This window comes from Acipenser ruthenus, chromosome 10 (genome assembly GCF_902713425.1).
Source record: "Acipenser ruthenus chromosome 10, fAciRut3.2 maternal haplotype, whole genome shotgun sequence".
NCBI lineage: Eukaryota > Metazoa > Chordata > Actinopteri > Acipenseriformes > Acipenseridae > Acipenser > Acipenser ruthenus.
The window spans coordinates 26,289,198-26,304,491 of record NC_081198.1 but is presented as its reverse complement, the minus strand read 5'-3'; the positions used below and the strand labels follow the sequence as shown (position 1 = coordinate 26,304,491).

Genomic DNA, 15,294 nt, shown 5'->3' with positions numbered 1-15,294 from the left:
GAAAACGTACACACCCAACTGCTCTGTCACACAAGAAAACGTACACACCCAACTGCTCTCGCACACAAGAAAATGTACACACCCAACTGCTCTCGCACAAGAAAACGTACACACCTAACTGCTCAGTCACAGAAGAAAACGTACACACCCAACTGCTCAGTCACAGAAGAAAACGTACACACCTAACTGCTCTGTCACATAAGAAAACGTACACACCCAACTGCTCTCGCACACAAGAAAACGTACACACCCAACTGCTCTCGCACAAGAAAACGTACACACTTAACTGCTCTGTCACACAAGAAAACGTACACACCCAACTGCTCAGTCACAGAAGAAAACGTACACACCCAACTGCTCAATCACAGAAGAAAACGTACACACCCAACTGCTCAATCACAGAAGAAAACGTACACACCCAACTGCTCAGTCACAGAAGAAAACGTGCACACCCAACTGCTCTGTCACACAAGAAAACGTACACACCCAACTGCTCTGTCACACAAGAAAACGTACACACCCAACTGCTCAGTCACAGAAGAAAACGTACACACCCAACTGCTCAATCACAGAAGAAAACGTACACACCCAACTGCTCAATCACAGAAGAAAACGTACACACCCAACTGCTCAATCACAGAAGAAAACGTACACACCCAACTGCTCAATCACAGAAGAAAACGTGCACACCCAACTGCTCTGTCACACAAGAAAACGTACACACCTAACTGCTCTGTCACATAAGAAAGCGTACACACCTAACTGCTTTATCACAGAAGAGTGCCCCTGGCCTCTCCCGGACAGTATACTTTCAATACCCTATAACAGTCTTCTCTTGACCCTTCATTATGTCAGTACCAGGTTCCAGATCACTCTGTGCTCATTTGGCCCAATGGCCAGTTTCTTATCTTAACATGCTGCCCCCCTGAGAGGCATGTTATAGGGTACACTTGTCCCTTTTTCTACAGATATTAATTCCTTTAAATGCATAAAATGTGTCAGTCCCTTTAGCTATAGAAATTAATCCCTTTAAATGCATAGATCAACCCCAATATATATCTCTATCTCTATCGATTGATCAGTTTATCTCATTAACACATATGAAATACTTATCAGTAATTCGTATTATCAGGAATCTAAAGCCACATTGTTATTTAAGAATAATAAAAAGTATTATACATTTAAAAGTACTGCGTGTTGTGTGTGGGTTTTTTTTTTTTTTTTAAATACAGCTGTAAGTGAACTTTTAAAGTATACATTGCAAATGAACTGCACTTGAAACCTGCATGGCCCATTCTGATCACAGGCATTTTTAAAGGCATCCTCAACATCACGGTATTGAGCAAATCAGAAACATTGACTTGCATCCACAGATTGCCTGGCTGAGAGAGATGTTTTTTATGTATTACAGGGCACTAATGGATCTCAGCTGTGGGATACTGCATTTGCTGTCCAAGCATTTCTTGAGGTAAAATTGTAAATGTTTTTTAATTAATGAAGCATTCTTACAAATAATTGAAACATATTTAATTAGTCGCCACCACTTAGAACGGGTGCATTTTGTGTTATGTGATTCACCCGCAGTAAGTGATGGACGGTATAAACTCCCACACAATAACCTGACATTCAAAATGCCCCCCAATCGCCAGTACAGTAATCAAAGCAAACACGCGTGTATGCGGTTAAAAATCTTTATTAAGACACTCATTACACTAATAAAAAAGATGTATTAAAACCTATGAATGTAATAAAGTACAGTAATCCGTCTCGTATCTGACTGTAATGGGACCAGAGTAAAAAGGTGGATAAATTAATCCTGTTTTAAATACCATTATACACAGCTGTAACAATTACTGTACTATATTATTGTTCTGAGATTCATCTTTTATTAGCGAGCTCCCCTAAATCCCTTGTTTAGAAAGATATCGGGTATTAATGTAAGGTTGCCACCTTTTCCACAGACCAAACCCAGACATATTTCTCAGTCAGCCTAGGTCTATCCAAACTGCAGTATACTGTAATAGTGTCACACAATACCGCTGTGGTACAAATCAATAATCATGCAGTATACACAGTATTGTGCTCTTGATATTTCTAGCAATCGAACTTGCAAGCCAGAAAAATAGTAGCTATATCATGGTAGGTTAGAGGTGAATCTTACATGAGACAAGTAGCTGTGGTGATGAGGAACGCTGTGGTAAATCAATGCAATCTCTGAAGCGACGATCCTGTCTACCTGCATGGAGTGTGGTGTTGTTTTTTTTTATTTTTACAATTAATTTCTGATCCTGAAAAGCCTGTTGTGATGGTTAGAATTATTTTACAGTCGTTGTGTCATGGCAAATTCCCCACCCTCCATAATAAATATTAACACACGTTATTAACAGACGTTAAAAACTACGGCACTATCGGTTGTGTTTTGGTAAAAAGAGACAAAATGAGTCACAATGTACTCTGATTTGGTTCGGGTTTTTCAATGTTACTAATGGCTATTGCTAAATATGCAATGTTTATACATACATACACGCATATATGTCGTTTAATTGCCATTATATATCGGAAGTAACCCATATTTTACTGTAAAGGTTATGTATCACACGCAGATCAATGTAATGTAAAGCATTATTCAAATGCTTCTTTAACCTGTGCTGCATACCACCAGTCTGTCAGAGGGCGGGATCGCTCACTGTATGCCACAATCTGATTGGTGGAAGTATTATTCAAATTATCCTTCAAGAAGCTGCTTGATGAGATTCTGGGATCAATAAGCTACTAACAACCAAACGAGCAAGATGGGCCGAATGGCCTCCTCTCGTTTGTAAACTTTCTTATGTTCTATTAAAGCCAAAATAAATTCCACTCCAAAATGTCCCGTTATACATAAGAACATAAGAACATAAGAAAGTTTATAAACGAGAGGAGGCCATTCAGCCCATCTTCCTCGTTTGGTTGTTAGTAGTTTATTGATCCCAGCATCTCATCAAGCAGCTTCTTGAAGGATCCCAGGGTGTCAGCTTCAACAACATTACTGGGGAGTTGGTTCCAGACCCTCACAATTCTCTGTGTAAAAAAGTGCCTCCTATTTTCTGTTCTGAATGCCCCTTTATCTAATCTCCATTTGTGACCCCTGGTCCTTGTTTAATTTTTCAGGTCAAAGAAGTCCCCTGGGTCGACATTGTCTATACCTTTTAGGATTTTGAATGCTTGAATCAGATCGCCGCGTAGTCTTCTTTGTTCAAGACTGAATAGATTCAGTTCTTTTAGCCTGTCTGCATACGACATGCCTTTTAAACCCGGGATAATTCTGGTTGCTCTTCTTTGCACTCTTTCTAGAGCAGCAATATCCTTTTTGTAACAAGGTGACCAAAACTGAACACAATATTCTAGGTGAGGTCTTACTAATGCATTGTAAAGTTTTAACATTACTTCCCTTGATTTAAATTCAACACTTCTCACAATATATCCGAGCATCTTGTTGGCCTTTTTTATAGCTTCCCCATATTGTCTAGATGAAGACATTTCTGAGTCAACATAAACTCCTAGGTCTTTTTCATAGTTCCCTTCTTCAATTTCAGTATCTCCCATATGATATTTATAATGCACATTTTTATTGCCTGCATGCAATACTTTACACTTTTCTCTATTAAATGTCATTTGCCATGTGTCTGCCCTGTTCTGAATGCTGTCTAGATCATTTTGAATGACCTTTGCTGCTTCAACAGTGTTTGCCACTCCTCCTATTTTTGTGTCGTCTGCAAATTTAACAAGTTTGCTTACTATACCAGAATCTAAATCATTAATGTAGATTAGAATAGCAGAGGACCTAATACTGATCCCTGTGGTACACCACTGGTTACCATGCTCCATTTTGAGGTTTCTCCTCCAATCAGTACTTTCTGTTTTCTACATGTTAACCACTCCCTAATCCGTGTGCATGCATTTCCTTGAATCCCTACTGCTTTCAGTTTGAGAATTAATCATTTTTGCGGGACTTTGTCGAAAGCTTTCTGGAAATCTAAATAAACCATGTTGTATGCTTTGCAATTATCCATTTTCAATGTTGCATCCTTACAAAAGTCAAGCAGGTTAGTTAGACACGATCTCCCTTTCCTAAAACCGTGCTGACTGTCTCCCAGGATATTGTTACCATATAGGTAATTTTCCATTTTGGATCTTATTATAGTTTCCATAAGTTTACTTATAATATAAGTCAGGCTTATTGGTCTGTAGTTACCTGGTTCGGTTTTGTCTCCCTTTTTGTGGATCGGTATTACGTTTGCTATTTTCCAGTCTGTCGGTACAACCCCTGTGTCAAGAGACTGTTGCATGATCTTGGTTAGCGGTTTGTAAATAACTTATTTCATTTCTTTGAGTACTATTAGGAGGATCTCATCCGGCCCAGGGGATTTGTTTATTTTAAGAGGTCCTATTCCCTTTAACACTACTGCCTCTTATGCTAAAGTTATTTAAAATTGGACAGGAACAGGTCGACATGTGGGGCATGTTGTCCATGTCCTCCTTTGTAAAAACCTGTGAAAAGTAATCATTTAATATATTTAATATACCATTTGTGTCTCTTAGACATTTAACCTCCTCTTTGAATGTTCTCTTGCTGTTATAATATTGAAAAAACATTTTGGAATTGGTTTTAGCCCCCTTAACAATATTGATTTCTATCTCTCTCTTGGCTTTTCTACTTTGTTTTTGGTCCCTTTTAAACGCTCTGTAAAGTGCCTTTTTTCGCTGAATATTTTTTTAATTGATCTATTAAACCATTTTGGCCATTTTGTTTTAGATTTAGATTTGTCTACTTTTGGGATGTAATTGTTTTGCGCATCTAGTACTACATTTTTAAAAAACAGCCATCCTTTTTCTGTGGATGTTTTCTCTATTTTACTCCAATCTACTTCTGTTAGTCTCTGTTTCATACCTTCATAGTTTTCTTTTCTAAAATTGTAAACCTTAGCTTTAGTCATTACTTTTGGGGTTTTAAAAAATACTTCAAATGAGACCATGTTGTGGTCTGAGTTTGCCAATGGCTCTCTGACCTCTGTTTTAGTTATTCTGTCTTCGTTATTTGAAAAGACTAAATCAAGGCACGCCTCCCCTCTAGTTGCGTTAGGAAGCAGTCATTTGTCATTTCCACCATTTCAATTTCATCCGTCGTACTCCCCATCGGGTTTTCCCATTTTATACAGGGGAAGTTGAAGTCCCCCATTAGTATGGCTTCTCCTTTTCTACATGCATTTCGAATGTCATTGTATAACAGATTATTTTGCTCAGCGTCTGAATTTGGCGGTCTGTAGCATGCTCCTATTATTATGCCCTTTGAATTGTTGTCCATTATTCTGACCCATATTGATTCTGCATTGTTTTCTTTGTCCTGATTTAACACCTGGGCTTCAAGACTCTCTATTATGTATAGCGCTACCCCTCCACCTCTTCTGTCCTGCCGGTCTTTCCTATACAGTGTCTGTCTTTCCTATACAGTGTGTACCCACTAATATTATATTCGTCTCCATCACTGTCAGACTACCAAGTTTCTATCACATCTAACACCTATCACATCGTAGTTACTTGTTAGTGCAGTAGCTTCAAGTTCTAACATTTTGTTTCTGAGACTTCTAGCATTAAGAAATAAATTTAATAGTTGTCTTACCTGTCAATACAATATGTTAAAGAAAATATTAAAGGAAGTTTGGTGTTTCTTATGCGTTTCACTTAAAACCGGACACTAGGGAGTACGGGTTTGTTAATTCCTGCCACCCGGACACAGATGCCAATTCTATATTAATGCTTGTGAGAGAGTAGCCGTCTGCCGTGTGGGTGCATTCATTCGCTGCTGAGTGACAGGCAGGAGATTGAGATGAAGGTTGAAGTTGATACGCCCTGCAGGCATATTGTAGCGTTGAGCTGCGGGGTTTCCAGGATATAATGAGATGGACAACATGCGGTTCAAAGCAGTAGGAAACCGCTGTGTGTGTGGTGTGTTTTTCTTTTTTTTTTCCAAATTTTAGTGCACAATGGCGCTCATTCCTCTCCTCTCACTTGCAAACTCAACCTGTCTTAATTCTCTCTCTCTCTCTCTCAATTCACCCTCCGCCAGATCCTGCTTCCTTCTTTCAAATTGTCAATGGGAATGGCAAACGCTATTTGTCAGATAAACAGCTGCCCAAAATAACCCTGTACGGTGTAAGTGGTGGCGACTGTATTATAAAATATAGCATGCATACTGTATTTTAACAAGGAAAGTTTGACCTCTCCAGTAACCACAAGCTTTATATTTCCAGGCAGGGGCGCAGGACCGATGCACATTTACACAATGCCTTAAACAGGCCCACGAATTCTTGAGAATCACACAGGTAACAATACAAAAGTACATAATCTGCATGCTTCTAAGCCATCAGTACATAATTATGAGGTACAGTAGCCCCTCACATGTATAGAAGCATGTTTCTATTGGATGCTTGACTGCGTTGCCACACTGCTTGGGTCGCCTCCACAGAGTCCACAAGACTAGTTAGTCATGTTCTACCCTTATGAAAGTTGATCAGAATACAAGCAAAGTGTAATAGAGCACAGTGAAAACATGGTAAAGTATGGGTATGCATTATAAACCCAGAGGTATCATATTATAAGAAAACATGATTAATTAGCATAAATGACCATTGGAAAAACAAGGGAAACTGCAGAATTATAAGGACAGTCCAAGGCCTGGTTTGATCTATTACTTCGTTGTGTCGAAGAATTTTGGTGGTTTTTCAAGAGCATAGCATTTATTTGTATTTTTGATCTATTGGATCTGGAATATCGTATGTAGGATAAAAAATGCAGAATTAGGGCTCCCAAGTGGCGCATCCAGTAAAAGCAATCGCGCAGAGTGCAGGATGCACCCTATAGTCTGGACGTCGTCGGTTGGAGTCCAGGCTATTCCTTTGCCGACCGAGGGGAGAGGGAGGGTTAGGTTGGCCAGGGTGTCCTCGGCTCACCGCGCACCAGCGACCCCTGTAGTCTGGCCGGGCACCTGCGGGCTTGCCTGTAAGCTGCCCAGAGCTGCGTTGTTCTCCGACGCTGTAGGTCTGGGTGGCTGCATGGTGAGTCTGCATTGTGAAAAAAAGCGGTCAGCTGACAGCACACGCTTCGGAGGACAGTGTGTGCTCGTCTTCGCCGCTCCCGAGTCAGCGCGGGGGTGGTAAAGGTGAGCTGAGCTAAACAAAAATAATTGGACACTATTAAATTGGGGAGAAAACAACAAAAAACTAATTGGCAACTACTAAATGTCTGATGCATTAATTTTGTTTTAATCTTATAAGGTAAAACCCTTTTTTTTTTTTTTAAAACTAGATACCAGAAAACCCACCAAACTTTGAAAAGTACTACCGCCAAATGAACAAGGTAAGTGAAGGCATCCGACATGTTGGTTGGAATGCTTACATTACATTATTTAAATGAAACACTGTATCAGTGAGGATCTTTATCAGAGGTGCAGAATACTGTAATCTTTGAGGCACAATCACCCAACTGCAGATGATGTGTGCATTAGCTTATGGACTTGCATTACTGTGGTCTGGTACTGTTTCACTGCCAATGTCAGCAGTGTCTTCAGGGTTAAAGCGTGTCACACACTGCACAGTTTGTCAGTCATCGGTCACAGTAGAAATGTACAGTAGTTTGTTTAGAAAGCGGGCCGCCTTTCATAGTGGAGCACCATCACAAAGCGCTTTGTATATAAAAGCAGTGTTTTTCTGGTGCTTTCCTATGACAGAACAAATGAGTGTTTCACAAGGAACAGGTTCAGAATTGAGTGTTGAAATGATAGTGTATCAGAAGACCTTGTTGACTTTGGGCAGTTGTCTGAGTGATACCTGAGCTGCCTGTGTGTGCTCCTGTCCAGGGAGGGTTTCCCTTCAGCACTCTCCACTGTGGTTGGATTGTTGCTGACTGTACAGCTGAAGGCTTGAAGACAGTGATGCTGCTTCAGGAGAAGTGCACCTTTATCAAGGACCGCATTCCCAAGCAGTGCCTCTTCGATGCGGTCAATGTGGTAAGTGTGTCATAAGCACTAGCCATTGGCTGCCCTGCTGATGGTTATTTAACCTTTAAGTGTCTGCATGTTTAGTGTTAATCTGTGGGTCCTGGACATGTTCTCTATAAATGTGCAATGTGCATCCATCTCAATGTGCATGTGGCTATTTATAAATTGAAACTAAACCACGGGGTGAAAAACATACTGTACAGTTCAACTGCAATGATCCGAGTTCAGAAAGAAACAGGATAAGCAAGACCAGTGTAACAGTTTGTTTATGGATGTCGTTCAAGAATTTACAATCTCAGCCAGATTCATTCAAATTCACTTTTCAGGGGTTTACAAACCTGGATATCATGTAAATGGCTTTCATAAAAAAATAAAGTGCGCTTTTTTAATAATGATTATAGAGTGGGATTCATTTGTTTGTCAAGCGTTGCATTATTCGACAAATAGCAAGTACAGTAGACAGCTATTGTGCTGATTTCACACTTCCATATCCAAATTCTGTTTGCAAATGTCTCTGTAGTTACTGATTCTTGAAGTAGTTTCAAAAACATAATTCAGAGACTAGACATGATGGTACAGATCACAATGAGCGCTCCGAACAGGTGAGGCGAGTCCCAGTGCGAGCGGCTGTGAATTACAAAGAGCCTGCTGTGCAAAACACCAGGAAGAGGCCTGTTTCAATCATTTAAAGAGCGTATCTTCCACCGTTAATCAACTGAACTGTATTCTAAGATTCTCTGTCAAGTTCCTTTTACAGGCTTTGTTTAATAAAAATGTACAGGCATATTATTCTAATAAATGGTATTTTCACATATCCATTTGCTGCATGTTTACCATTGGATTAGAGATGTACCCAAAGACAATCCAGTTGATAGTTAAATGTTCACTAGAGTGCATGATGACATGGTTGCTTTATTTTAGCAGTTGGAAGGGAGTTGGACAGTACATGAATATCCCATTTTAATGTTTTCTCAGTTATATGGTCACTGTAACTTTAATTTCTGTTGCCTTCCACCTGGTAGCTGCTCAGCATGCGGAATCCTGATGGTGGATTTGCCACCTATGAGACAAAGCGTGGAGGCAGACTGCTGGAGCTCCTCAATCCCTCTGAAGTGTTTGGTGAGAAGCACATTTACTTGTATTGATTAACTGGGTTTCTCGCATACATTTTGGCTGTACTTTGCCATTATTGCATAAGGATTCTAAACCACACTATAGAATGTAGCTTTCTTAAAAGACTATACAATATTATTTCAACAGTTTGTAGTTTTGAAAATTCATACAGAGGCTTCTTGGTATTAGAGGTACGTCCAGGTACAACACTAACTGTTAGAGACAGAGAGCTGATCTGCCCAGGTACAACAGTAACCATCCTTGCTGTACTATCTGATTTACAGTAAAGAACCCTCCATTGTTTTTGTTTTTGTTTTTTGTTTTTTTAATTTGAATCTGATTTTTCTCCCAATTTGGAATGCCCAATTATTCAACCGGGCCCCCCCCCCCCCACTGCAACCCCCACACTAACTCGGGAGAGAAGAGGATGAGCACTCGCGTCCTTCGAAATGTGTGCTGTCAGCCATCCACTTTTTTTCACTCTGCAAGCCCACCGTGCAGCCATTACATCACTTACAGCGTCGGAGGACCATGCAGTTCTGATTCGCGTACAGGCAGGCCTGCAGACGCCTGGCCAGCCACAGGGGTCACTGGTGCGCTGTGAGCCAAGGACTCCCCAGCCGACCTAACCCCTCCCACCCGGGCAGTGCTTGGCCAATTGTGCGCTGCTCCCTGGGAAGCCACTGTCGGCAGTGGCATAGTCTGGATTCCAACAGGCGATCTCCAAGCTATAGGGCGCATCCTGCACTCCGGGAGGAGTGCCTTTACTGGATGCGCCATTCGGGAGCCCCAGAACCCTCCTTTCTTACCTCGTATGATGACCTCCACACACAGAATGAACTCCCAGTCTCCATGCTGCTTGGGTCAGGAGAAAAAACCAAACGATCTCTTTCCCAGAGATCCTTGATATAATCTTTTTTTTGGTGCCAAAGTAGTATCCCTCGTCTATATAACCTCCCACATCCTTTAGTATTGTTGTCCAGATTTCTCCTGCGTATGCTTCCGAATGTAGTTATAATTGCGATTCGTTTGGTTATATAGTACTTTAAAAAAAAAAAAAGTATTTATTTATTCTATTTTATTTATTTATTTATTTATTTATTTTATTGCATTTTATATAGCACTTTTTATACAAAAGTATCGCAAAGCATTGTACAGTATATAGCAGAAAAAAAGAACAAACCACAATACAGTATACAGTTTGTATAGTATGTCACACATACAACTGCCATAATCAGACCATTTAAATAACATATATTTAAATAACAGATACACATAATATAAAAGCAGCAATTTTAAAGTTACATTAAAACCCACTAAGATAAGAAAGCCATTTTATAAAAGTGCGTTTTTAGTCTTGACTTGAAAACTGTAACGGTCCCAGCTTCACCTTCTTGTGTTAGAAATGTCTGTGTGTTGTCGGACACACCAACACAAAAGGGAGGGGTTCTTTCACCCCCACTTTTGCATTCTGAAAGAACCCGCTCTTCATCCTCAACAACAACAAAAAAGACCAAGCAGTTGCAGAGAAACGGAGCATGTCCCCCGAAAAAGAGAACTGCAAAACCCAAACAAGCCCAGGACAGCAGGGAGAAAGACGTGCATCCGAAAACAGCCGTGGCCATTACTGAAATTCCTACAGTGTTTGCTCAACCAGCTCCTGCACAGGTAACAATGCCAACAGTAACCAAAGATCTTTTTTTCCAGTGGCTGCAGGAGCTTGAGGGCTCAATGCAGGCTCTGCCTCCCCAGTATGTAGACCGGGCAGCGGTTTCTGATACCGCAACAGCATGGAATGCACGGGAGCTGGATTACTCTGCAGACGCACACAGCCTGGGAGATGATGATGTCATGGAGTGCACAGGAGCAGGATTACTCTGCAGACGCACACAGCCTGGGAGATGATGATGTCATGGAGTGCACAGGAGCAGGATTACTCTGCAGACGCACACAGCCTGGGAGATGATGATGTCATGGAGTGCACGGGAGCTGGATTACTCTGCAGACGCACACAGCCTGGGAGACGATGATGTCATGGAGTGCACGGGAGCAGGATTACTCTGCAGACGCACACAGCCTGGGAGATGATGATGTCATGGAGTGCACAGGAGCAGGATTATTCTGCAGATGCACACAGCCTGGGAGACGATGATGTCATGGAGTGCACAGGAGCAGGATTATTCTGCAGACGCACACAGCCTGGGAGATGATGATGTCATGGAGTGCATGGGAGCAGGATTACTCTGCAGACGCACACAGCCTGGGAGATGATGATGTCATGGAGTGCACGGGAGCAGGATTATTCTGCAGACGCACACAGCCTGGGAGACGATGATGTCATGGAGTGCACGGGAGCAGGATTATTCTGCAGACGCACACAGCCTGGGAGACGATGATGTCATGGAGTGCACAGGAGCAGGATTATTCTGCAGACGCACACAGCCTGGGAGATGATGATGTCATGGAGTGCATGGGAGCAGGATTACTCTGCAGACGCACACAGCCTGGGAGACGATGATGTCATGGACTCCGGCCCGGATGAAGATGCTTCAGTGGCTGGAGACGGTGCTGCAACTGTGTATATAAATACTGATGCTGTTTTAAAAAGAATGTCATCATCCTTCAACATTAATACCCAGACAGGTACTGAAGAGGACGATTTCCTAATAATCATTGATGCAAAGGATAGGAAAGCCTTTGAAGGATTCCCCTTCCATGAGGCAGTTTGGAGGCCTGTTGAGGCTCTATGGGGTAAGCCAGCTTTTGCTGCACCACATCTTCCCAGAGTGGACAAATTCTAAAGGATACCGGAAAGTCATAAAAAAAAGTAGACATCATCATGACAATACCTGCCACAGGTGCATCATACAAATCTGTTCTAGATCAGGGAGGCAGAAAGTTTGATACATTCTTGAAGAGAGGCTGTTCTGCCTCCACTTGCAGTATGCGCATCAACAATTACCAAATACATGCTGCCAAATACCAACACAAGATGTGGAGCCAGTTGTCTGCTTCTTTACAGACTCCTACCCTGGAGAACATAGAACTGCCACAATCAGACCACTTAAATAACAAATTTAAAATAACAGTATACACATAATACAAAAGCAGCAATTTTAAAGTTAAAATAAAACCCACTAAGATAAGAGCCATTTTATATAAGTGCGTTTTTAGTCTTGACTTGAAGAGGGTAGGCCATCTACGTCTTCCTGACAATAGCATTGACACCAATGCTAGGGCTGTGGCGAATGCTGTACCTGCAATACATTGTCTGCATATGAAAACAGCAGCCTTAACCCCTGACATGCAGATAAAAGTAGTGTAGCTACCTTTTCAAGGGGACCTGTTTTTCGGCACTGACCTCACGGACTCCCTGGCACAGATGAAGGAGGCAAGACAGGCCATCAGATCCTGCTCAACAGCCAGGAGAGGTGCACCTTTCAATAAGGCTTATTTCAACAGGCAAAGGTTTAGACAGCAGCCAAACCAATCATCCTTTGGGGGACAAAAACGGTTTCAAGTCAAAACAAGTCAATTCAGCATAGCAGCCAAGCCAACAGAAAGGGGATTTCAGCAATTTTTATCATCAGTTTTTCCGCATCTGTTTATCTGGTAAGAGACACAAGGCTACACATGACACACACAGAGATGTCTTCTTTAGTCATGGAACCCGACCGTTCCAGATTCCCACCTCATCAAGGTTTCACCGGGAGCTGCAACAAAGGCAAGAGACTCTCACCTTGGGTAAAGATGGGACTATAGCTGTCCCAACTACCTCTGTTTCCAGGAAACAGCAGCCATGGCAACAGATGGGCTGTCCAGTTCATGGTCAAACAGCTTAATGTATGCATACCCTCCCATGGCACTAATCCCAGCTGTGCTCGGGAAGATAAAGCGAGACAAAGCCACTCTCATTCTAGTATTCTTACTGCACCAAGAAGTCTGGTTCATGGAGATCCTGAAAATAGCAGAACAGGGACCTTTGCACTTACCGGTGAGCCACGATTTGCTGTCTCAGAACAAGGGGAAGATGCTGCACAACAATCCTTCATGGTTGAACGGCAAAAGCTAACAAGTCAAAGGCTATCTGAACAAGTAGTCAATATCTTACTTGCGTCGAAGAAAACCTCCACTTTTCAAGCCTATACAGGAAAATGGAGAGTTTGCTGTCTGATGCAACTCAAAATGTCTGCACCATACAGACATATCTTTTTATTAACATTTTTGTCTTCCCTTTAGCCACCTCTTCCACACGGGTCTCTCAATATCCTCCATCAAGGTGTATGTTGCAGCAATCTCCATTATCTTACCTGGAGGATCCCTTCCTGCGGTATCCAGATTTTTTAAAGATCCTCTGTCTGGTACTGAATAGATTCATGAGACCACTGTTTGAGCCCGTGGTGACATGCAATGAGAAATTCCTGACCTGGAAAACAGCGTTCCTAGTGGCAGTGACATCAGCAAGGAGGGTAAGCGAGCTCCAAGCACTAGTGATTGATGCACCCTACCTCCAGTCATTCAGGGACAGGATTGTCTGGAGACCAAATCCCCAATTCCTACCTAAGGTGGTAACAAGTTTTCATATCAACCAGACTACAACTTTTCATGATTTTTTTTTTTTTACCCAAAACCCCATAAATCAGAGGAGAAGGCTAGATACCACCTAATTGATGTAAGGAGGGCAGCAGTGTGGAGTAGTGGTTAGGGCTCTGGACTCTTGACCAGAGGGTCGTGGGTTCAATCCCCAGTGGGGACACTGCTGCTGTACCCTTGAGCAAGGTACTTTACCTAGATTGCTCCAGTAAAAACCCAATTGTAAAAATGGGTAATTGTATGTAAAAATAATGTGATATCTTGTAACAATTGTAAGTCGCCCTGGATAAGGGCATCAGCTAAGAAATAAATAATAATAATAATAATAATAATAATAATAATAATAATAATAATAATAATAATAAGGAGAGCACTGAATTTCTACATTCACAGAACTATCAATAAAATGGCATCAGGACAGCTTTTTGTGTCTTAACTCACTAAGGCAAGTCTGTGTCAAAACAGACCATTTCGTGGTGGATTACATCTTGTATCAAGTTAGAGGAGTGGCTACTTCTTGGGCAAAATTTTAAATCCGTCCCAATCCAGGATGTCTGCAATGCTGCTACCTGGGCCTCTTTCGAGACCTTTATAAAACCGTTACAATTCAAATGCGTCTTGCTTTTACACCTTTTACTCCCTCTGTGTTGTCTGGCTTCTTCCACTAATATCTGACATGCCACCCTTTATCTGTTTCCTTTGGTAGGGTTCACTCTGTGTGTGGAGTTCATCATACGAGGTAAGAAGACCAAGATTACCTGTAATATGGTTTCTTCATAGAATGATGAACTCCACACACCTGTATCCCACCCTCCTTCACCATTTTTTTGGTCTTTACTGAATTATTTTTTTTGGAAATTTGGACAACAATACTAAAGGATGTGGAAGGTTATATAGAGTAGGGATACTACTTTGCCACCAAAAAAGATTATATCAAGGATCTCTGGGAAAGAGTGTTTGTTTTTTGGGTTTTTTTTTTTTCTCCTGACCCGAGCAACATGGAGACTGGCAGTTCACTCGTGTGTGGAGTTCATCATTCTACGAAGAAACCATATTACAGGTAATCTTTGTCTTCTGTCCTATGTCATTACACTAAAGAACCCTCTTTTCTGGCAGGTGATATCATGATTGATTACACGTATGTTGAATGCACCTCTGCAGTGATGCAGGCGCTGAAGCACTTTCATGAGGAATTTCCTGACCACAGGACTGAGGAAGTCAGGTAAGCTTGTTTGAGATTATCTTTGTTGCTTTTGTACTAAGATTAAAATGGAAGCAATAATAAATGAACGACATAAACTAACAATTATTTCCTCAAGCCTAATGTATGTTTGAGATGGTATATTTGAGATGGTATGTTTGTTTCTATATAAACTGTATTTTAAAGCCATGTGCTCCATATTGCCGGTGTCTCTAGTTTGTTTTGCCCATCCCCTAAATCAGTGGTTTTCAAACTGGGGTAAGCAAGCTTTCGTCAGGGGGTATGCGAGAAAAATCCTGTAATGGCGGACAACAGATACCACGTTGTAGTACTTTTACGACTTAACAATCAA

General features: G+C 41.5%; 1 protein-coding gene across 3 annotated transcripts in view; it reads left to right on the top strand.

Annotated features, from left to right (window-relative positions):
• lss (lanosterol synthase (2,3-oxidosqualene-lanosterol cyclase)) overlaps positions 1-15,294 on the top strand; it is a 63,991-nt gene that overhangs the window by 38,763 nt on the left and 9,934 nt on the right. For all 3 annotated transcript variants that reach the window (XM_034000142.2, XM_034000132.3, XM_059031978.1), the window contains 6 exons: positions 1,412-1,468; positions 6,291-6,362; positions 7,345-7,395; positions 7,895-8,044; positions 9,058-9,154; positions 14,858-14,963. In XM_034000142.2, the coding sequence (XP_033856033.1) occupies positions 1,412-1,468; positions 6,291-6,362; positions 7,345-7,395; positions 7,895-8,044; positions 9,058-9,154; positions 14,858-14,963 (533 nt within the window). The remainder of the gene's footprint in view (positions 1-1,411; positions 1,469-6,290; positions 6,363-7,344; positions 7,396-7,894; positions 8,045-9,057; positions 9,155-14,857; positions 14,964-15,294) is intronic.